General features: G+C 37.2%; 1 protein-coding gene across 3 annotated transcripts in view; it reads left to right on the top strand.

Moving 5' to 3' along the window:
* PTPRE (protein tyrosine phosphatase receptor type E) overlaps positions 1-24,324 on the top strand; it is a 145,203-nt gene that overhangs the window by 58,271 nt on the left and 62,608 nt on the right. For 2 of the 3 annotated variants that reach the window (XM_088131868.1, XM_088131869.1), the window contains exon 3: positions 19,615-19,721. In XM_088131868.1, the coding sequence (XP_087987994.1) occupies positions 19,619-19,721 (103 nt within the window). In that variant the 5' untranslated portion in view covers positions 19,615-19,618. Of the gene's footprint in view, positions 1-19,614; positions 19,722-20,548; positions 20,614-24,324 lie in introns of those variants that run through there. The other variant, XM_088131870.1, reaches the window with a different exon arrangement.

Consider the following 24,324-nt stretch of genomic DNA (forward strand, 5'->3'; position numbering starts at 1 on the left):
AATGGGGGTGTTGCAAAAGTTGTAATTTCAGGCATAGGTCATAATTTTCAGTGCCATCATAATTTTGAATGGTCACTGAATGGATGGTCATTAAGCGAGGACTACCTGTATTTTAAATATACAGTGGTACCTCGGGATACGAACTTAATGCGTTCCGTGACTCTGGGCGTATCCCGAGTTGGTCGTAACCTGACGCAAATTTCCCCATAGGGTTCAATGTAAATCCGGTTAATCCGTTCCGCCCTCCGAATTTGGTCGCACCCCGAAGCAGATTTTCCCATGAAGTTCAATGTAATTACCGTTAATCCGTTCTGGCGTCCGCGGACCACGCGTCAGGGGCGGGAGAATGGGCACGGCGCGGTGCGGTGGGAAAAAGGCCAGGCGCGGTGCGGTGGGAGAACGGCCATGGACCACGTGTCAGGGGCGGAAAAATGGCCACGGACCATGTGTCAGGGCAGAAAAATGACCGTACCCCGAGGCGGAGTTCGCACATCGAGGTAAATTTTTGCGGCCGGAGCTGGTCATAACCCGAAAGGTTCGTTAGTAGAGGCGTTCGTATCCCGAGGTACCACTGTACTTTTGATTTTACCTAGATGATGTATATCTGGCTATGTTATATTTAGTCAGGACCATAACTCTTCATCCTCAGTATTGTCTTAATTACAGTACATTTAAATACAGTACTACAGATATATTTTCTAATTCAGATCACTTGAAGTGGGAGCTATTATTATTTTAAAATGAATCTTCTTGGAAAGACTGTTTTAAAGTATTTTACAGTGTTTATAGAAGAATTAGTGCATTCTACAGCCCCACCTACCACTTCTCCGTATTTAGGAGTTGAAGGTGGTGATATATATCTTCATTTTGTTCCCAGCTTCTATTCAGTGTAGAATAGAAAGCCATTTATTATTTAATCATTATGAATCCATTTTATCTATGATGAATCCCTTTGCTTGGAAAACTTCTAGTTATAGTGTTTTCTCAGCTGGTTTTAGGAACAGATTAAGAGTTCACTTGAGGGCAGGTGCTAATAGTGATTTTAATCTATAAATGATGGGTAAGAAATCTGCAGACCTTGGATATTCTTTCTGTGTGTCACAAAATGCTACCTTACTTCACAGTAATATGTTATTTGCCATGGAGTATTATTGAAAATAACAGCAGGGGAATAGCTATCTTGACCACGTCTATTGTGTTGAAGCAAGGAAATTCAGTTAATAGACAAAGTTACAGGTAGTACTTGCTTAATGACCGTTTGTTTAATGATAGTTCAAAGTTACAACGGCCTCGGAAAAAGTACTTTATGACCTGTACTCACACTTATGACTATTGTAAACTCACACTACCCCCCATTGTCATGTGATCACGATTTGCAACCTTTTTTATGATGGTAATTAACGAATCACATCGTTAAGTGAATCGTGTGGTTATTAAGCAAATTCTGGCAAAAAACATCCATTGGGGAAGCTGGATTTGCTTAATAACCATGTGATCCACTTAATGACTGTGATTTGCTTAATGACTGTTGTAAAATCGGGTCCAGTCATGTGGTGACTCATGTAACGACCAATTTTCCAGTCCCTATTGTGGTCCTTAAGCGAGGACTACCTGTATTGTATTTGTATACTAAGGTGGGAGATGAGAATAAGACTTATTTTCTCTGTGGTCTTGACTGAAAGGGAAAGAATTGATTTAGGTTCCCTCTAGTGATCTTGATGAAGATTGCTGGAGAATGGTAATTTCACTGAGAATTTCATTTTATTCTCCCCAGGGATTCTGATCTCTGCACTTATGTCAGCCCCATTTACCTTGTCCAATCTACCACCTGCCTTATATATTTCTGTGGTCCCCAAAAAAATAAATGAGTGTGGATGTGCACGCAAATAAGGGTGGGTGTCCTAGGCACATTTACATTGTTGCTTAGTGGTAGTTCTAAAACTAGGCTTCCAGTACTTCTTATAAATGGTGTCCAGTGTGTTTAAGTCTGTTTTGATATGATGGAAATAACTTTTTTTTGCTTTTGATATATCTTCTATTTCCAGCTAGAGATTGTAGTTCTTTTAAATCTAGATGTCTTTCATAAGCTCCATAGATCAGCGTGTGATGCTTTTGTACACTTCTATTCTAGATGTCTGCTCATTGCACATGAGACACCTGCCACTATATGGGCATAGCTTACCCTCTTTGGGCTTCTTAGAAGTTTGGAAAGCTGTACCTGTTCTTCCTGTAAATACATCCTTTCTGCTCTTCATATGATCATCTGATGCCATTAAAACTGAAGGCCATCCAGTTTTCCCCAAACTGTATTGCTAATTCCTTAGCATTTTCTTGCTGGCAAGCTGGTATTCTCTGCCTCTACCTAAGTGCTCCTCCTTTAAGGACTATTAGGAATAGTCTGTCAGTTAACTTCGTTTGGTGCCAATATTTTCAAAAAAATACAGCAGTGAAAGAATTTGCAGAGAAACCAGGTCTTTTTAAATTAGAAGTATGTTGCAAGCGATCTACTCTGCATGCAGTGTTATTTTGTTTCTAGATTTATTATTTTTGTCACTTATATTCTACATTTGGAACATAGTAAATTGTTAATGTCTGTTTCTGTGGAGTGGACTTGTTTAACCAAAATAAGCCCTTGAAGGATTTTTGCTGCTGCCTCAGTTCATTTCTCATGGAAAATAAATCATTGCAATACTAGTCACCTGAATTATGCCAGTTTAAAAATCAATCAGCAATGAGGCTGATATCTCTATAATGAGTTGGCTTATAAAATGAGGCTCCCAGAAAGAGAAACTAATTTCAGCTTGAATAGCTTGTAAAAATAACAGTTGCTTGTCTGAAAGCCTATGTATATTTCCTTTTTTAAAATCAGAAAAGAAACAAAAGAACCCCAGGATGAACAATTGTCTCAGGACTAAGATCTGTATACATTACCACGTTTTTCTTTTGTCATGTTCTCTGTGATTTATTTATATTTATATTTATATATATATATATATATATATATATATATATATACACACACACACACACACACATACACACACACACACACACACATACATACATACATACATACATACATGAGTTATGCACATGGAAAACCCTGTCTGAATATTCTAAAAATTACAGAATTGTTTGGTGGTAGCTCTGCCCTCTCTATGCAATTAGGCACAGTGCCTGACAAATCTCTTTAGTTTGTTTTTCACTGCCACAGTATTAGCACATTTGTCCTTGAGTTCTGATTGTCCTTACATAGTGTTCTGTTTAAATTCTCTTATTTGATTTGTTGTGTTCTCTTTATGTTCAAAGACTTCTAAGAGATCTGCCTTACCCAATTGTAGTATGGCAAATGGAAAAAAAGGGATAAAGTGTTGCCTCACTGATTTGGAGCTCTTGGAGCCTTGAGTTCCTTATACAGGTAATCCTTGAGTTATGACTATTTGTTCAGTGACCATTTGAAGTTACAATGGTGCTGAAAAAATGGACTTATGACTGGTCCCCGAAGTTATGTACATTGCAGCACCCCCGCGATCATGTGAGGGTCAACAAGCAAAGTCAATGGGGAAGCTGGCAGGGGAAATTGCAAGTCCCTCGGGTAAGTCTCCCTCACCCACCCCGGCTTTTCTTGGCTTGCATGCATCACACCTTCCCTTCCCCCCTTTGCTTGCACAGTGTACTGCGTCTTCCTTTTCCCTTCGCTCACTCACATCCACCTCACCCTCCTTCCCTCCTTTGCTTGCTTGCATGCACCAGCGCTCTCCTTCCACTTTTGCTTGTTCACATGCACAGTGACCCCTTTGCGCTGTGCTGCAGCTCTGGGGCTTTGCAGGTGGAAGGCTTTGCAGGAAGAAGGAGAAAGCCCCACGAACAGCCAGCAGTTTCCAACATAAGCTGCAGAGTGTGCACTGGAAGCACCCCAGAGAGTCCTTGAGCAAGCAAAGGAGGGTGGTGTGTGTGTGTGTGTGTGTGCGCGCGCGTGTGTGTGTGCAAAGGGTAAGGAGGGCATTGGTGCATGTAAGTGAGGGAAGAAGAGAAGGAGGGTGCCATGGAAGGGTGTGAGTGAGAAAAGGAGGGCATGGTGTGTGTGAGTGAGCAAAGGGGGAAGGAGGGTGCTGGTGCAAGCAAGCGAGCAAAGGGGGAAGGAGAGTCAAGAAGCCCTTGAGCCGCAGCATGGCAAGCAGCCCCAGAGCCTGGGAGGGACCAAGTCCATAATGGCTTGGATTGGAGTGGGTCCTCGGCTAACAACTGGTGGAATTCACTTAATGATGGCAATGGGGAGTGCCAGGATTGCCATCAGTAAGTGATGCAGTCACATGACATCTTTCTGTATGACCATATCACTTAGGAATGGAAATTCCAGTCCCAACTGTAGTCATAAGTCGAGGACTACCTGTATTGGGCTTCTCCGCTATGTCAGTTTTCCTGCTGGTGGACCATTAATCTGTGCTGTCCAGTGTTGGAGGGAATTAACTTACCAAATGCATACATGCTGTTCTTCTCTAAATTACCATTTTTATTGTTATGGTGCTGTTAGATAATTTATGTATATTTCTAATAGATAAAGTGGCCATGGCTTAGCAACCATACATATACAGTTCTATACAGACCATTCCAAATGGAGCTTTTTAAAGTCTCTTACCTGTTTCATTCCATCCCTTCTTGACTCACAGTACTTCTCTCAATACTTTCACTTCTGGAATCGGGAGAAACAGGTAGAAGAAAAGCAAGTGCTTCTTCGATTCCAGCACCTTTGTCAGTATATCCTCACTGTGATATATCATCTGTTTTCCAAAAGCTGCAGCCTTCTCCATCAGTCAGTCCACTCAGCAGTTCTCTCCCTTGGGTCCTGGTGGCTCCTGCTGGGTCTACAACTACAGATTCATCCTCCACCTGCTCTTTGATAAACCCAGTATCTCCAGGTCACACTGTATAAAACCAACGACAGGAATGTCCAGTAGCCTCCTTTATTGCTTAACACTTCCTCCTTTTATATATTTTCAGCTATAAAGCACACATGTCTGCATCCAAGTGTTTTAATCAAGTTATGTTTCTCAGTGTCTAGTATTCCTGAACTTGGGTTCTGCACAGGAAAAAAAAAACCCTGAGGTTTTCAGCCCATTAGCCCATGTCCATCAGGGCAACTCATCCTGCTGCTCTCACTGGCTCCTTTTCCTATACAGGAGTTGATCTTGGAGAGGGAGGTTTGAGACATATTTTAGCCATCTAAACCACTATTTTATGCATGAGGAAAGTTGAAGGATATCTTCTCTTTTGACTGTTTTGAGATCACTGGAATCATAGTTGAGCCCCTCATGCTCATTCCATTTCTGGAGAGCATCTATGTCTGATTTCACTCAGTTTTGTGCTGTCCTACTCTTCCAGGTAGGTAGTTGGCCCTCACAGATTTTCACCAGACCAAAATGTGATAGATCTGGCAGAGGATGAAACTGGTCTTTTCCGGAAAAATCTTCAAAGGATTTCTAATTACACATATAGAAAATTCTTATGAAAGACTTTTGAGAAACCAGTATAACCTTCTCTAACTTGTCCCAGAGAGTTAATGAAACTGAATTCTCCAAACCTTAAATTGATGGTGAAGCTGGCAAGGTTGGAACTAAGACTAGACAGAACCATCATTATATAAGTACTTGACTTTCAAGTCTGGGGCAAAATGGTGGAGAGTTTCAGATGGTGAAAAAGACCTAGGATTTAAACCCTGAGGTCCTCTCAATCTTTTTATTTTTCTCTCTCCCTCACCTACCTATGCATACATACATATGTCTTGACTACTGTGCTGATCTTGTGCACATATATGACTTATTTTGTATCTACAATAAAAGCTGTTTATCTAGCTGGCTGTTTCCTTTATACAACTGAGTTTAGGTCAGATTTCTGGAAAGAGAAGATTAAGTGGAAGACTTGTCCCTGATGGATGGAGAGTTGGTACAGTTGAGAAGTTGGAGATACCCCCGATGGCAAGATGGAGTAGTGGAGTGAACCAAGGCTATAAAGTTATCATAGGAATAGAAGCAGTCAAATCTCTGTCACTCTTTGCAAAGACTCTGGTCAACAGTATAATTGGTGGAAATAGGTATAGAAGAGGCCCATTCCAAGGGAAAAAATGAAGGTATTACTGAGAGACTGGAGGCCTATATTGTCTCTGATGCAAAAGTTTAGACACTGCCCACTGCCCTTTGGATCGCTCAGTAGTTGAGGGTCATAGCTGAAGGATGCAACTTCCATTCATAAGTATTGACTTGCTTTAGCTGAACTGATTGGTGAGGAAGTCATCATTTCCAGGCATAAAAATTAGCAGGATGAAAATGGAGTAACAGATATATGAATTGCAAATCTATAATGGGAGGCACAGAAGAGAGGTGGACTTTGTGCCCTCTTGTTTATTTCTATACCAGACTATCATAGAATTGTCCAGTATAACCTGGATAGTTTGGACATAGACACAGCCTCAAAAGGCTTGGATTGTTTTCCAAACTGCAAGAAGCTTGAATTCACTGAATGCCTCATGCCTGGACCAATCGTCTTGAATTCAGAGAACCTGGAAATGAGTTTTCCATCTAGGTATGGATGCATCACTTCTAAGGACATGCATTTGGAAATATGAATGAAGAATATACCTCCAGTGAGTGCATAAAAGAGGAGGGTTTTGGGAGGTTTTTTGGTTAGGATTGGATTTGTTTAAAAAAAGTATGCTAAATCTTTTGGAGAATTAATACATTTGTTTTAATTCTTATTTGATATTGCACAAGACCTATAAACATGCCTAGCCCAAAAGGCTTAGTGCAGTTTGGTATGCACCAACCCGTGGGAATGGTTCATGCCAAAACTGAATAGAGAGATACTTTCTATGTCCTCACCCATTCTAATTATATGGACAACATACAAAGTATTAAATTGTAATTATGATAAGAATCTCTCTCTCATACTACAGATGCATTTAGGAACTGATTTCTTAAAGTAAGTGGGTGAAGTTTTTATACATTGTATAGGTATAGCTTCATGATGTATTATGAAGATAACCCTTTAAGAAAGTCTGTTTGTGGACCATTATGGGTTAGGTTTTTAAGGTTAACACAGATTTCCATTATTCTTTCTCATATTTATCTCTTACCATTTCTTTTTTCCTTCCTTTTTTTCTATCCAGGGATTCCCTGTTCCTCTTTATTTTTCTTTCAATGGGTGTTTTCCAAAGTCTTTCATATTAAAATCACTAAGACAATTCACAATACTCCCAGGTGAAATATGTGACCTCATTTTAAACATACTGGCCATCTTGCCTTGTCAACATAGATATTTAAAAGTGTGCCAAATGGATTTTTCTCAACAACTATATTAATTTGTAATATGTAATTAATACTACATTCTAGGAGTCATATTCTAAAAGTATCTTAGTACTTAGCCTATTTATTGTAAAGTATGTGCCCTATTAACTCAGTTCTTGCACAATATAGTATACTTTTTTTCAAATTAAAATTCTTTATTACAGGTCAATGACCCAGACTAAGGATCTTTATTTACTTTCATTCCTCATACATGTACCTGTATTGTACAGGTGTCACTCTGAAAATTTTCTCTTGTATGATGGCATGTGCTCTGAATTAGTCCTTCTATATATCCTAGTAAAATAGATGTAAAATATAAATATGAAAAATCATTTGTTAAAATGGCTCTTTTAAGTATTTTTCCCTATTTTTGCTGTTCTGTTCCCTTCCTTTTCCTTCTGTCATTCCTTTTATCACAGTGCAAGCAGAGATTCAGTTATATATAACAATTGTTTTTTCTATGGCTTGAATACTTGTATGTTAAATGTGTGAAAAGAACATAAGCAGTACCCTGCTGGATTGGACCCCTTGCCCATCTTAGTCCAGCAGTCTGTTCTCATAGTGGCCAACCAGCCGTGCAAGGAGGCCTACTAGTCTCCCAGCAGATGTCCTTCAGAAGCAGTCACACTGCCATCAAGGCTAATACTCATTGATCCCCATGATTTCCACAAATTGGTCAAACTCTTTTTTGAAGCTAGCCAAGCTGGTAACCAGTATCACACCTGGTGGTAGCAGATTTCAGTTGAAGTATGTATTGTATAAAAAAAAAAAACCTTTTTTCTGTCCTGATTTTTCCAAGATTCCATTTCATTGGGTGACCTCTGGTTCTAGTATTTTGGGATAGCTTCTCCTTGTCTACTTTATCCACGCCATGCATAATTTTATATACCTCAGTCATGTCCCCTCAGTTGCCTCCTCTCTAGATTAAAAAGCCCCAAATGTTGCAACCTTTCCTTATAGGGAAGTTGCTCCAGCCCCTTGATCATCCTAGCTGCCCTCTTCTGAATCTTCTCTTTCTCCACTATTATTGTCTTTACCATCTGAACAATTTATGTCATCAGCAAACTTGGCTATTCCACTAGTCAAGCCCATTTCCAAATCATTTATAAATATATTTAAAAGCATCAGTCCTAGGACAGAACTCTGGGGGATCCCATCCCTCCATTGTGATAAATGTCCACTTACTCCTGCTTTTTGTTTTCTATTCTTTAACCAGTTGCTTATCCACAAGAGGATCTGCTCTTTTATTGCATGACTGTTAGGTTTATGAAAAGTCTTGGTGAGGGATTTTATTAAAGGCTTTTTGAAAATCTAAGTAGATGATATCTACTGGCTCATCTTTATCCTTATGTTTGTTAACACCTTCAAGAAAACTCAAGTAGAATAGTTAAACAGGACCTTCCCTTAGTGAAGCCATGTTGGGTATCCTTGAGCAAGGTCTGTGTCTCCAGATGTTTGGTAATTTTTTCTTTAATAGCAGTTAGTACTATTTTTCCCAGCACAGATGTTAAGCTGACAGGTCTATAATTTCCTGGATTCCCCATGAGCCTTTCTTAAAAATTGGAGTTAAACATTGGAGTTACAATCTAGCTCAGTGATTACTCAAAGCATTACAAATCCAGGTACTGTTTTGTCTGTCCTAGTCTTGTATCCCAAGGCCATGATTGAGTAGTTGGAAATTTAACCAATTCAAGCTGAATTGAGACAACTCAGGAATCCATATTAATGAGAAATCCAAAATTCTTTGTGTGTATTCTTATAGTGCTGCCCCAGAGAAGATCTGAGAAATAGGGAAAATCACTGGCTGTTGCTCTGTTTAAAATGAGGGTTTTAACTTTCTTTATGGTGCAGCCTGAATCCCCACTGTCAGTGGAAGGTAGAACCTACTTTGTGTTGCAGCCGACTAAGGTTTGGGCTGCATTTTAAAACATTTTGGAATTGGGGCCATATGAGAATTGCCAAATGTCCAAATCCTCTGGGTACAATATAAAGAGAGAGTACTATTTCTAAATGAAATAGCACCAGTGCTGGCATACTGTTGCCAGAAAAATGTAGATCTGTTTTGCAGTGCATCTCTTTTGCAGTGCATTCGAACCCCCACCCTGAAATCTGTAAGTATGTTTATTTTACCTCTGAAGATCAGCAGGTGAGTTCATTACTACTGCTTGTTACTATGCTTTATTATTGTTGCTTTTGGTCTTTGTGGGTTTTTGGAATTAGGTATCTTAACAGTGAAATGTTAGATTTCTTTTAAATATAGTATTCTGAGCTGCCTATACGTGTATTAAATGGAAATGATGGTCTTCATATTATCTGAAAACATGATACAACCAATGGTAATATTTATAGTGGTGAATAAGACATAAAATGCTATCATAGCATTAAATTTAATTAGACATGCAATTAAACCTCTCCAATCCAGTTCTGAACCCAAATGTCAGCAGCATTTTTCAAGACCACAGGGATCTGTTACAAGCTGTATAGCAGTTTCAGACAAAACCTAATTACAAAGGAAATATTACTACCAGTATGAACATTGTGAACGGCTGATGTGTTGTTAGTTATCTGTCATTTAAAAAAAAGTAAAAAAGAATAATTGTGTTATAATATTTTGAGCTCTGCTTCGGTTAACTAGAAAGGAAAATCTTGCACCTTACTGTTCTTTACTGTTTCATACTGCAATTATCTGCATTTTTTTCAAAATAATATTCACCAGTGTGATTAATTTCTCAGAACAAGTTAAAGATATTCTGAGAACTGATTTACATGACTATTTAGTAATTATTATCATCTTAAATAAGTCTGCTAAACCATATGGTATAGGCAAAGTAAAATTTAGAATTCTGGAACCATGAGGTTAGAAGGAGCCATTTAAACACTGAATCCAAACCCCTCTTCAGTGCAGGAATCCAGATTTAAGCATCCCCAATAGATGACTGTCTAGATTTTGTGACATTATCGCAGCATGTATCTGTAAACAGACTCTCACTTCTGTTTGGTCATACTTGCAGCAAGGGCTTGATTGTTTTTTTACTATTGGTGTTCTACTCATCACTCCAATCACTTCCTTGTTTTCAGCTGGTCAGAAAACCAAGTGCCCTCATCTCCTTATTTAGGGCAGAGACTAGATCTCAGTAGAACTGCTGTCTAAATTGTAGAGAATATAGGACAGAGACAGCTTTGATCATTTTGGTGGATGATCTACAATCTGTGCTGGAAACTGAGCAGAGGAATGGTGTCTCTTCTGGACTTTTGGATAACCCTAATCGGACTTTTCAATGGCTTTTGATAACCCTAATTATCTGACTGCAGTGGGACTTAGAGACAATTACAGTGGCACAAGTTCTTCCCACAGGGGATATTGGATGAGTCCCTGATTGCTCTCATGGCTGTTGGCCTCCGATATTCTTCACAATTCCATCTTGTTCTCTATGCTTTTGAACTTATGCATAAAACTACTACAAGAGAGTATCCAGAGATTGTTATTCATGTATGTAGTACATAAGTAACATCCAACTTTATCTTTTCCATCAAAATCCAGAGCAGCTCTTGAAATTCTATGTTGGCCTCTAATGTCAGTAATAAGTTGAGTTAGGCCAAAAAAGAGAATCTTAATTCAGTTGGAACAGAGATCCTTTCTTGTCAGTAAAAAACCCCAAAAAACAAAAAATAGAGATTAATTTTGTGTTGGATGGAGTGAAATCTCCAGAAGTATATTTATAAAGGTAAAGGCTATGCAGTAGCCATGCCATTACTGGGGAAGTTAGATCTAGCCTTGATAACGCCTACTTTAGTTGTTTCCTGACTGGATTACTTAATATATTCTAAGTAATGTTGCCTCTGAAAAGCATTCAACGCTTTACAGCAGTTTAATGTATAATAAGCAAGCTATTGAACGAAGCAAGTTATAATGAGTTTGGACATCCCTTGTTAAAATAATTTCATTGGGTAGGCATATTTCAAAGTACTGTTATGATGTATGAAGTGACTTGGGATCAGGCTATTTGAAAAAGTATTTTTTCCTTTATGAAGTTGTCTGGGCTCCAATATCATTAGGAGAAGAGCCTGTCAAGGAGATTAGATGATTTCCTCTCAGTTAGCTTCCTGTTGGTACGCAAGAACTTTTTTATTCAAATAACCTTGGTTATAAGCTAAAAAATGCTATACATTTTGTTAATATGTTACTAAATAACATTTTAAACTGAGCTTTTAATTTTTTTAATGCCTTAAGTGTAATTTGTTGGTGAAACGAATCACTAAATAATCTTCAAAAATAACATCCTCTACTACTTATATAGGGTTCAAATCTAATCTCCATTATTCTTTAAAATGATTTATTTAGTATGATGGTGCTAGAAAGTGAGTATGCATAACTCTGTGTATTTATCTGTAAAATAAACCAATGCACCTTTTTGAATTTGAATTATTGCTTGAGCTAATTCTTAATTTGTTAATAATTTGAATGATTATTGGAGTTAAATGTTACTCAGTTACAAGTTAGAATTATATACTAGCCTCCAATCTTCATTAATGCAGTACATAAATCTGCCAGATTAAATTACCATAGTTCTGCAAAACTATCATTTGTTTCTGTGTGTCTCATAGACATGAACATTTATTACATGTGAATGGAGGATGCTAGGCAACACTAATTATGTATGTGGAAAAATATCATTTAGCAACTCTTGCTTTCTCATTAACTAAGCCAATATGTACTTTGACCCTTTTAACTATTTTAGAGCAAAAGAAGTTTGCCTTTTAGCCAATCTAGAAGTTTGTTTCTTTATTTTAATGCCTGGATGCCATGTGCTTCCAGTTTCCTGTCTCCTAATTTTACTTTTGTTTTCAGTATTAACTTGTCCCTGAGTTTAAAATGTTTGACTGCCTTATATTTCTACCCTGTACTAGACTTCTTTCATAAAGAGGTTTACACAGTTTATGAAAAGAAGGCATAAATTATATAAATATTTTAATCACAGCCCCAAATGTTTGAAAGCAAAAATTTATTTAGGGGCATAGGGACTATTTATTTATAGACTATTGTGTTTCACGTTGTCGTTGTGTATGGAGAAAGTGGGTGAAAAATATTTGCTTGACCCAGATTCTCTTGTGGAGTCCATATTTGTGTGTACTTGTGTGAACTACTTCCTGGTTGCTATCTGAGTTACCTTGACAGTTTCAGATATAATTGAACTAAATATAATTTATGGTCTTAGGGGTTTTTTTTGTTTACTTCTTTTTTATCCCACCTTCCTTATTTTTTTATGAATAACTTAAGGTGATGAACATACCTAATACTCCTTTCTCCTCCTATTTTCCCCACAACAACCACCCTGTGAGGTGAGTTGGGCTGAGAGAGAGTGACTGGCCCAAAGTCACCCAGCCGGTTTTCATGCCTAAGGCGAGGCTAGAACTCACAGTCTCCTGGTTTCTAGCCTGGAGTTTTAACCACAAGACCAAACTGGCTCTTGAAATTAGAAGAGAGTTTAGAACCTTTTAGCTCCCAGTGGATCTCCATTCTGAAATACAAGTTACCATCTTGGAAAAAAGGTCCTGTGGTGCTTAAACTGAAACAACTTGGTTTAATGAAGGTCAGAATGAAGTGAGGAAGGAACATCCCTGATGTTATTTCAGGGATCCTAGGAACAAGAAGAATATGATGATGTTGGTTTAAGAAGAAGCATTCAGAGGCAGTCCTTGATTTACAACCATTCATTCAGCTACTGTTTGAAGTAGTAGTACTGTTTGTACTACTGGTGCCTTCACCACCAGACCAAACTGGCTCTTAGAAATTCTCAGTCCAAGTCAAGTAATTTCTGTTGACATTCTGATTCATGTAGAGAAAACAAGAGAAAGCTTGAATTATAATTTCTGTTTCATTAATTTCTGTCAAAGTTTGAAATATAGTTACCTCTAACTGGTTTTGTGCTTATTTTGATATCTGGTATGGTGAGCATCTCCCCTCCCTTCCAACGTGAAACATATGAGCATGCTTTCTCTTATTTTCTTCACATATTCATGTGTAAGCATGGTCCTAGATATAAAATTACTTATAAAACACTATAGGCTGGCATTTTATTAAAACGTAATTCATTTATTTAGGAAAAAAATACAGTGTGATGTCATTTAGCCTCATCCACATTGACTGATCAACCAACTAGCACACGCATATTGATCGGAAAGGTACAGCAACTTCAGAAAACTAAAAACTTTACGTACTTCCTTACGGTATATAGATTTTATATGCATTTTGCCTAATAAATGGACCTCTGCAAGCAATCCTCCAATGCATTTTTGTACATTGTGTTACATAATAAAGATACTTTCGTATGTAATTTTCTATTTTTGTGTTTTAATTGGCAAACTGTACCACTACATTCAGAGTCTGTAAATATTAGAGTAATAACTGCATTTAATTGGAAGTGGAAGTTGAAGGGTTTACATTAAAACAGGAACTACAGCAGGAGGAGGGCTGGTAAAGATTGCCTCATCGTCTGTTTCAACAATGGAAATGCTCTGCTGAATCAAAAACTTTTTTCAAACTCTCTTATTTCTTCCTACAGGAGGTTTACACGGTAGGAATATATGGAGTGAAACTCATATTAAGGAGGGGTGAAATTAATATCAAGAGTCAGCTGGAAGTTTCATCCTTTAGAATATGTACTCCAGTCAGCCTTGTGCATTAACCTTGATTAAGAAAATGACAAAAGCTTTGTTGTTTTCGGAAAACAAAACTACTTCTATATGCGTCTAAGATGTGCTGTACAGTATATCTTTATCTTATATATCGTTCTACTTATTGTTAGAAATGCTCTGGGTTTTTTTCCCCCACCTGTTCCATTTAGCACTACTTTTTAAATTTAAATTGGTGGCAATTCCTATTTTTCTATTTACAAAAAGTCTTCAAGAAAAGCAGGAAATCAGTATTTGGTTTAACTCAAATCTGTTAGTGCAGACATAGCGCCATCTGCTGTGCAACAATATAGAAGCAGTGATAACTGAGTAAACAGAAGGGTTTTAATGTATTACAAATTTGGGGAGAACATATTTGCTTGCTTTTTCTAATTCTGTCCATGGCAATGCATATGCAAGAAAATGTTACCATCTTTTAACTGAAAAGTAAAGTTCTGAAGAACAAGAAATACTTCTTGCCAAACTACTAATTTAGTAGACAACTATTTTTCTACAGAATATTATGAACAATTGTTTTAAATTTCTGCTATGTATTGGTATCATTGAACAGGCAATGTGGATATTGATACTCTTGATGTTTATCATTTTTAGAAACTACATCTGAGCTGAGAGAACCATATCTATCCAATATTAATTTATTGCATTTACATTCCGCCCCATCCAGATATTGATGCAGATCCATCCACACTCAGTATGTTATTTATTAAAATAATCACTGTCACAGAACTCATTTTTTACAGTTCAATATTGTTGTTATAATATGTGAGTATAATCAGATTAGTTTAAGTGTGTAGGACTTATATATAACAAGGTGTTTAATGGACAAACAGCTACAAATTAAACCAATGTTTGGACTGAAGTTTAGAGAACATTGATGACTAACAAAATGAGGACAGGATGTTTATAGCTAAAATACGATGTGTATATAGTATCTTTCAGAAAGCTTGATGATGTAATGATTACTGAATTATAGTCCTTGTTCCTTTTTATTCATGATTTCCTTCAAAATGTTATCTCTTTATTTTCTCTTTTCAGATATAAGAATCAATGCATTTTTGTAAAAACAAAACAAAGTGCATCTCAGCATTTTTAAAGACTGCTTTTATATATTCTGATTAAATTGTTATAGAACCATCAGGTTTTGTGTGTCTTTGTGTCCTGCCATATTTTTGTAAGAAAAAAACCTTATAACTAAGACAACTGATTTCTCCCCATTTGCAGGTTAACCTTTGCATTATTATTCAGCAATACAATTCTCCAGCTATATAAGTGACTTATTTTAAGGGTTTAGGCAAGAGTCATGGAGAACTTGCACAATCTACCCATTGTCTGTAAGAACTAGACATGACGCTTGTATACAAACCATGTAACCATATAGGCCTAAGTCCACAGATTTATGATACGATTTTTTAAAAAGTGGTCAGCCTTCCATTTCCCAAAGTGGTTGGATACGCTGACTGCTGTGAATATGAACTGAACAGGGGGAAATATTGGCCTGTCTTGCTCTATGTCACCAGCATAGAGCCTCTAGCCCAGGGTTTCTCAATCTCAGCAACTTTAAGAGTCTGAAGGCCTACAAACTCTACCATTCTATATGCTCTCCTCCCCATTAGTCAATGCCTGTATGTCCCCTAACCTCACAGCTAATTGTTCTTACAGAAGCTGAGGAAGACATTGGGTGCACTTTGGTTTATCAGAAAGCACTGGATCTACTGTAATACCTTCTTTAATTTTTGACAGGGCTGTCAAATGGAACCAATCTGGTGAACTAGCAGGTAGAGAGCTTGTGCTCAGATGTGGCTGGTGCACCAGATGCAGCCATTCCTGGAACAGACTTTAGCAACTATCAACTGCATCTTTATCATCTCTCACCGTGATTACTGTAATGAACTTGGGGCTGCCTTTGTAGACTACTCAGGACCTGCAGGTGTCTGATTGCAAATAGGCCAGTCCCAGTTTAGCAAAATCATGCCCAGCTTGCAGCAGCTGCATTTACTATTAAGTTTTCAGGTACTATTCAAAGGACTCCTTATTGCCTATAAAGCCCTATATGACTCTGGTTCTTGGTTCTTAAAGAACTGCCTTCTCCAAGTAGGCTTTTCCTGGCTGGTGTATGCTTTACAGCAGTGTTTCTCAACCTGAGCAACTTTAAGATGTGTGGACTTCAATGCCCAGAATTCCCCAGCCAGCACACTGGCTGGGGAATTCTGGGTGTTGAAGTCCACACATCTTAAAGTTGCTCAGGTTGAGAAACACTGCTTTAGAGGAAGGGCTATTGGTGATCTTCTGTTCCTGGATTGACTGGAGAATGGCAGTACAGAAGCAAGGTTTCTCAGTAGGTTTGCTGACTTTGTGTTCTTTTCACTCTTAAGTGAGACTTTGGAAGGCAGATTGAAGGAATGTTGGCTGTTGTTGTCCCTGAAGATTATAATTTTATACTTTAGCTATTAGGTGACTGGCTGGCTCTATAATTTTATGCTGATTTTATAGTTAGAGTTTATTGATGTGTTTTTGTAAGCCACCCAGAGTCTGATGAAGTGGATGGCATACAAATGAGTTAAAATGAGTAAGTAAGTTGCATACTGAATAAGGTAAGAATCGCATTTGTAACCACAACCACTTTTGGTTCTGGCTCTCCTGTTGATTGACTTTGCCTCACTGTTTGCTACACTGTTAACCAGAGAGGTAATGCAAACATTGACACATGTTCCTTCAACATATGGATGCTGTGATCTTAGTAGATAATGCATCCATTTTGTTGATTTTTTGAGTGGTTTAGTATGCTATAAATATGTACAGTATAACTCAATCTATACACATTAGTTCAAGCAGTCTTTTTTGTATTAATGGAATTTATATTCAAATGGTGTAGAAACCTGAATAGTACCACTTCAGCCTGAAGGTGAGGGCTTTATGTTTGAAAAAACTCTTGAAGAAAAAATAGAAAGTAAGTTCTGTTAAAAAAAAGTCAGCAAAACAATAGGCTAGGGTAGCACAGATTGTTACCAAATGATCGTCCTAGGACCTAGGAATTAGTTTTACTATCTGCACATATTGTTTAATTTTATACTCATTAAAATGTGCATTGAATTGTTTTCTTCCGCCAAAATAGCCTATAATTAATACTAGCATTTGGATGCTACAGTAATTAGCGTCTTGGGTTATAAAATGCATCTACGTACCACACTTATACTTGCAAATTATATTTTGCTAAGAGCAACAAGTATCTGTATAATATAGTTTATTATACAGATAAGTATAATAAGTTAGGTAAGTAAACTAAGCAACAGTAGGTTTATATAAAAGTTAATTCATATAGGTATAGAACTATTGTATGCAGACAATGCATGTAACATAATTATAAACTTAACTAAAATATTATTTATGACTGCAACATAATCCTCTTGAATCAGTGTCAGTACATGGGATGTGCCTCCTAATTAGTGGGATGGAGGAAATATTATGTTGTCTTGCAAGATAGCCTCCATATTAGATTCTGGCCTGCATAGAACAGCATGGTTATGCTTGGGGTATAATTGGATTTTGATTGTGCTTGTGGCCTGCAGACCAAAATGTGCCAAAACAGATGACTGCTGTCCTTATTATCAGGGAATGCTGTATATGTCATGGGTATAACTAGGGGTGGTAACCAAACCTACACCTTCTCAATCTTAGTAAGAAGTGTTATGTGAAATCCTCAACTGACTAAGGCTGTGATAGGCAGCAGAGATCCATATCTATGTTGTCCTGCTAGTAACAACTACAGCATATAAAAGATTATGACTTGGAATGTAAGACGAGTAAATGTTAAATAATATGAATGAATGAGTGAAGTGAAAGTAAGAGAAAGGGAAGGAATACAATAGATCTGAAAGAAGGTGCTCTGATTTTGTAGAGTATAATGGATAAATACATGTAGGGAAGAGAAGGTGTAGGGTTAATTATGAATGAAACGGCTAAAATATGGCAGAAGATATGAATTGGCATTATTTAGATTATTTTGGTATGTATGAAATAAGGAACTCATAAATTAATGAGAGTTACTATGCTCCAGTAAACAGTGGTAATGAATTTTGGGGAAAACTGCAGCACTCTGAATATATGCAATCCAAGGAAAAAATACTTCCTTGGATTGCATATACTGAAATGAATATAATGGGTGGGATTGAGATGAGAAGGTAACACAAAAATGATTGGCCATTTGTAGATCCAAGAACAAATGAGAATAGAAACTAGTTTTTGAATAAATATTTTTTAAATACCTTAGAAAAAGATATTTGATGGAATAAGTGGTTAAGAATAAGTCTATTCATGCATACACATAGAAGAGAAATCAACTGAAACCATAATTGAACTATGGTTGATTAATTTAACTGTTAATGATGAAAGACTGGGAGTATTAATGAACGATACAAGAGAAATATATTTCATTAAGGATGATAAGTTCTAAATAGGGACAGACCATTAGGGGTAGTGATGTGGAATAAAAAGAAATAAGGAAAAGATGTAAAAGTGAAAGACTGCAAGGAAAGAAATGACAGTAGAATAATTTCCCAACAGAATGAATGAAAAGTGGATGTAAAGAAAAAGGATATTGACACTGCTTGGAATAAAATGAAAAGAATTAGATTACAGAGAATTGTCTAGACTTGTGCTAATAGGAAGTAAGAAAAAATATGTTTAATGGAATGATGAAAGAGATGACAGGGGTGTATGTGTGTGCGTGTGCACATGTATGAATGTATGTATGCGTGTGTTATATGTGTAGAAAAAATGAGAATGATTAGCAAAAGATTCCAAAACTGATCAGGGAGTAAGACAAGGATTTGCGGTGTCTCTTTGACTGTTTAATGCATGTATCCATAAATATAAAAGCAATGCTTATGGGAAATTTAGTTGGATGGGGATATGAGTATATGTATACTTTTGTATATGGACAATCTCTTTGTATGGGAACTTGAATTATTTGCAGAGAATGTTACATAAGTTGTATGATGCCATGAAGAGTATCATACTTAAAATTAATATATCAAACAATTATGTTTGACAGGAAAAATGAATGGAGAGAAAAATTTACTGAAGATGGGAAAATAGAGAAATGTTATGATGAACAAATGCTGGTAGAAAGATAGAGGATAGGATTGGACTGTTATAAGGAACAAGTATGTTGATGTGATTTGGTGATAAACAGAGAATGATTAGGAACAAATCACCAAAAAAAAAAAAAAACATGAAGGAAGACTGAATGGGATAAGAAGATGGGAAGTCTGAGAAAAGTGTGTGAGTTGGGCTGATGAGATCCTCAAAAAGGGGGAGGTGAGAAAAAAGCATTAAATAAGCAGCCACAAGAAATTTTTTCTTTTTCTTATATTTCCATGAAACAACACGCCGGTATTTAGATCTGGCATACGAACTAGCAGTTATACAAATGTAAAAAGTCCATTGGAGACAGAGTACATTTTTATTCTAACAGTAAATTAAATTCAGTCCTCTTTTATAGATGTCAGGACATTATAATGTTAAGATGACTTTTTAAATATTTGTTTTAGATTTATGTACTTATTTATTGTTTCTTTTGCAGATCCATGATGGAATATTTTTGTTCAATATTGCTAATTTCCATTAGTTTTCTACATTCTGAAGCATTACATGACAATGGAACTGCATCACGTAATGACACAACAACAGGTAGGAAAAACTTCAGTTGTGGAGGTTGATCTGGTGTTCATCTATATGTTTGTCTTCCCAATCTTATTGGGCTTTTAACTCCCATGATTTCTAGCAAGCATAAACATTCACATGTAGTAGCATTTTTAATACTAATACATCACATTAAATATTAATACATTAAGAAACATGATTTAGGTCGTGTGTGTGTGAATATAAGAAATGCAATTAGAAAATGACCAAAAGTGCTTTAAGCACAAAGTTCCAATTAATTATTCTTAATGAATAATTAGTCTCAATTACAAGCATACTAAATTAGAGGGTCTAAAGAGCTGGAAAGAGTATTATGATAATGTTTCAGGTCTTTCAGAGCCACCCAGTTCTCTTCGCACTCAAATGAACTTAAGATATCTTCTTTCAGATTACAGGTAGTCCCTAGTTTAAGAATGAGTTCCCTTCCCAAGGTCTGTCCTTAAGTCAAATTTGTATGTAAGCCGGAACAGTAGTAGTGTATAAAACTGTATAAGTAGCATTGTGTAATTAACTTGAACCATTGGGTATTTAACTGGAATCATTGTGTATTTAACTTGAATTTTGCTACAATAGGCTCCATTCTTAACTATGGGTTGTCTGTAAACTTTTAAGCGTTTTTAACCCGGGGACTACCTGTACACTCCATTCCATTGTGAAGAGGAGAGAATTGGTGTTAATTACTCTAGATAGTAGTCTTCAATAACAGGCATAACAGCCATATTCCTTGTTGAAAAATAAACAGTGCTAGTATCAAACAAACTAAGGTCTTAAATTTCTAAGAATAATCTTTCGGACATTTGCAGTTTTGGAGGGAATAATCAAAAGCTTCCAGCCCATTAACCTGCCAGCACAATCCAGTATTTTGCAGGCAGTAGAGGTGGTAAGTAACTACTCACCCACTACTCTTAATATCTACAGAGCTAAAATGATTAGCTTTCTACTGTACAGTTCCCAGATTTGCTTCTATAAAGATCTCACACCCACTGAAGCAGTCCAATAGGAAAATTAAGATCTATTTTTTGAGCATCCCAGAACATTCCCAACTTTTTTTTCTCTTTGGAATTGGGCCTCACTTCTACAGAGCTTTGTGTGAAGCTTTGCTGTCAGCTAAATTTATTTTATCAGAAGGCTCTTTGGCTGTTCCAACTCTCCTGGATAGTTTTTATTTAGCTTGAAAAAAGGCATTGAACTCAACCTTAGAAAACATGGCCTCAGTTCAATATCTGAATTTACCAGGGTTAGAGCAGCCAACCTAGAATTGAAACACAATGCTTCTGATATTGACCTTCACAGTGACTGGAATATAATACGGCCTCCCTCCATTACATGTGTGGTCTATAAGGAAGACCTCTTTACCTCTTATCCCAGCAGATGAGGCAAACATTCTGAGTGTGTCACAGCAAAGGGCTTTCTCTTTGGCAAGACTTATCTCCCTGCTTTTCATGCTATCCAAGATTGACTACAGTACTCCCTTGCCAACTGGGTGATATGGAATTTGTTTCTCATGTTTTATTGTGTTGCCCTTTTGATACAGCTTGACATTTAGATTTAATAACTCCCCTGTTGTCAAATTGTTCTGGCTAATCTGCAGAGAAAACTCCCCTTCCTTTACCTGATGTGCTTTCTGAGGCACTCAGGAGAGTAGGCCAGTTTTGTGGAGTTGGTATTATCATTAGGAGGCTAATGGTTTAGATATTAAACTACTGTATATTACCTTCTGAGTAAAATGGGTTTGCTTTGAATGTTGTCTGGTTTGGCCATATTTTATTCTTTATTGTTATCATTGTATTATTTTATTGTTCTGTGTGGTTCATCTGTGAACTGGAGATAAAGTCGCTGGGAGTCCAATGGTGTAAAAATGTAAAGCATAATAACATTATCTTCCAGGTTATTTTCTTTATACCACTGACAAATCAGTAGATAATTTGTCATTTTATCTATTTTTTTTATTCTTATTGGTCTTGTTTTTATTTATATTTCACTTTTTTTTCTTCTCTTTTTAATTATTATTATTAGCCAATAAATTAGTAGTTCCCTGGTTAGATGTTGAACATCCTTGAGATGTATAGTGTGTGCTGCTTTATTAACACTTGGTTTAGTTTAAGTTGCATGGAAGACAATAGGATAATATTTCCACTAACTGCATAGAACTGCTGGATAATTGGAGCATTTTTGCAAGCCATCTGCAGGGGCCTAATTAGCAGTGTTTTAAATGGAAAGAACTCTAATCAATGACTGTTTCTAAAAACTTCAGTTAAATGTAGTTAGATACAAGGTTCAGAGTCTTTATTTTTGACAAAAAGCTTCAAATCGTCAATATTTGGTAATATTGTATGCTAAAAAAGCAACAATGGAGCCATTTTTATTCATCCCCACCCCCACTGATAATTTTAAAGCTTTTAATTTAGTAGTGTTTAATTTAAAAATAAAACAGCTGGCATCTTCTTTCTAAATTCCTGTGTATCAGAGTAATGTTATAAATGTATAGGGCTTGTTTCTGTAGTTTGATTTTTTAATTAATTTTAATTAATGAATGGGGGCATTTATTTTTTAACTGTTTGGGCTTTTACTTTTATTGTGAGCCTCACGGAGTCACCCACTGGGGGAGATGGGCAGGATACAAATTTAATAAATAAATGTGCAGTGGTACCTCGGTTCATGAACTTAATTCGTTCCGCGACTTTGGTCGCGTCCCGAATCAAATTTCTCCATAAGGTTCAATGTAATTACGGTTAATCTGTTCTGAACCATATGTATTTTTTTTTGAAAACCGCAAAAATATGAAACAAAATACAGTATGAAGAGAGAGAACACTAACCTTGCTCGAGGCGACTTCTGGCGTGGAGGACAGGAAGGCGGGTGGGGAGGCAGTTATTGCTTGGAGGGAGAGTCCCCCTCCCTACAGGAAGCCACGACCACGTGTCATGGGAGGGAAAATGGCCGCGGATCCTGTTCGTCACCCGATCCGCCATTCACGAACGGAAGCAAAATTTTGCGAACAGAGCTGTTCGTGACCCAAATTAGTCGTGAACAGAAGCGTTCGTGACCTGAGGTACCACTGTATTTTTATTTCTCTGGTCAGGAATTTCTGATTACATATTAGGATTACATATTAGTCTCTAGCAGTGGACCCATCCTGCCATACTTCTATGGACACCTGAAAATACACAAACCTGACATACCTCTCCAAACAACTGTGTCATTACCAGGGACCCCAACATATAACATAGCCAATGAACTTACAAAAAAGCTTGGACATCTCACAGAGGAGAGCAAATATTCTATCCACTCCCTACTACAGTGCCTCAGGATAACCAAAAACCTAAAAATAGAAGATGAAATTATGGTTTCATTCAGTGACACAGCACTCTTTATGTCCATAGATCCAGAACTAGCAAAAGAATATATGGCAGCAATGCTACACAACACACCCAACCTAGCAAAATACAGTAAGACAGAAATACTGAGAATCATGGACCTCATCAACCTACCTTCAGTTTGATAGACAAATATACCAGTAAATCAGAGGAATACACATGGGATTACCACTCTTAGGACTTGTAGCACAGACCATAATGCAATGACTAGAAACTATAGCACTCCCACACATACAGCCAAAAGTATGGATCCGGAATGTAGATGACACCTTCATCATAATAAAAAATGGACTAGAGAAGACACGTGAAACAATCAACATCTCAAAGGAATAAAATTCACAAGGAAACAACAACATGCTACCCTTTCTGGGTATCCTCATCAGCAGAGGAAACAAGAGCAAACTAGAAACCCAAATTTATCGGAAGACAACCCACACTAATCAAGTACTCCATTACCAAAGTAACAATCCAGCCTCTCACAACAGGAGCTGTGTAAGAACATTATTCAGAAGAGTATAAACACACTCCATGAACCCAGAACACCAGAAAAAGGAAACAGATACCTATACAATATCTTCCAACAAAATAGGTACCCATACAACTTTATCAAAAAGTGCCTGACCACTCATCCCACTACAGCACAACCAACACAAGCTATGAAAAGGATAACACTGCCATATATCAAAAACATCTCAGAAACAACCAACAGACTATTACAACCGAACAATACTGTAGCACACAAACCAACTAAAGCCCTTCAAAACATCTTAAGTAAACCAAAAGACCCAGGAGCCCAAGAAGAAAAAACAGGAGTCATCTGTAACAGCCACTATGTAGGACAGACAGGCAGAAGGCTAGCAGAGAGCATCCATGAACACCAACTAGCAGTTAGAAGATACGATGAAAACTCCTTAATCTCACAACACATGGACGGACTCAACCATAGTTTCAACTGGGAAACTCTGAACATCCTAGACCAAGCTAAATCCAAAAATGCTAGGGAATTCCTGGAAGCTTGGCACTCAGCACATCAGCCATCAATAGGAACATAGAGATAAACCACATTTACACACCATTTAAAAGACAATAAGGAAGTTAAGAAGGACTTAACCACAATACATCCCCTCCAGCAGCCTACACCCAGATAAGCAGGGATTAACACCAGGCAAACAGTCAAGCACAAAACAATACCCCAATTAAGTAACTACCAAGGA

Source organism: Python bivittatus, unplaced genomic scaffold (assembly GCF_059951505.1).
Source record: "Python bivittatus isolate LINGU-HERP-01145 unplaced genomic scaffold, Pbiv_v1 ctg000980_np1212, whole genome shotgun sequence".
Lineage (NCBI taxonomy): Eukaryota > Metazoa > Chordata > Lepidosauria > Squamata > Pythonidae > Python > Python bivittatus.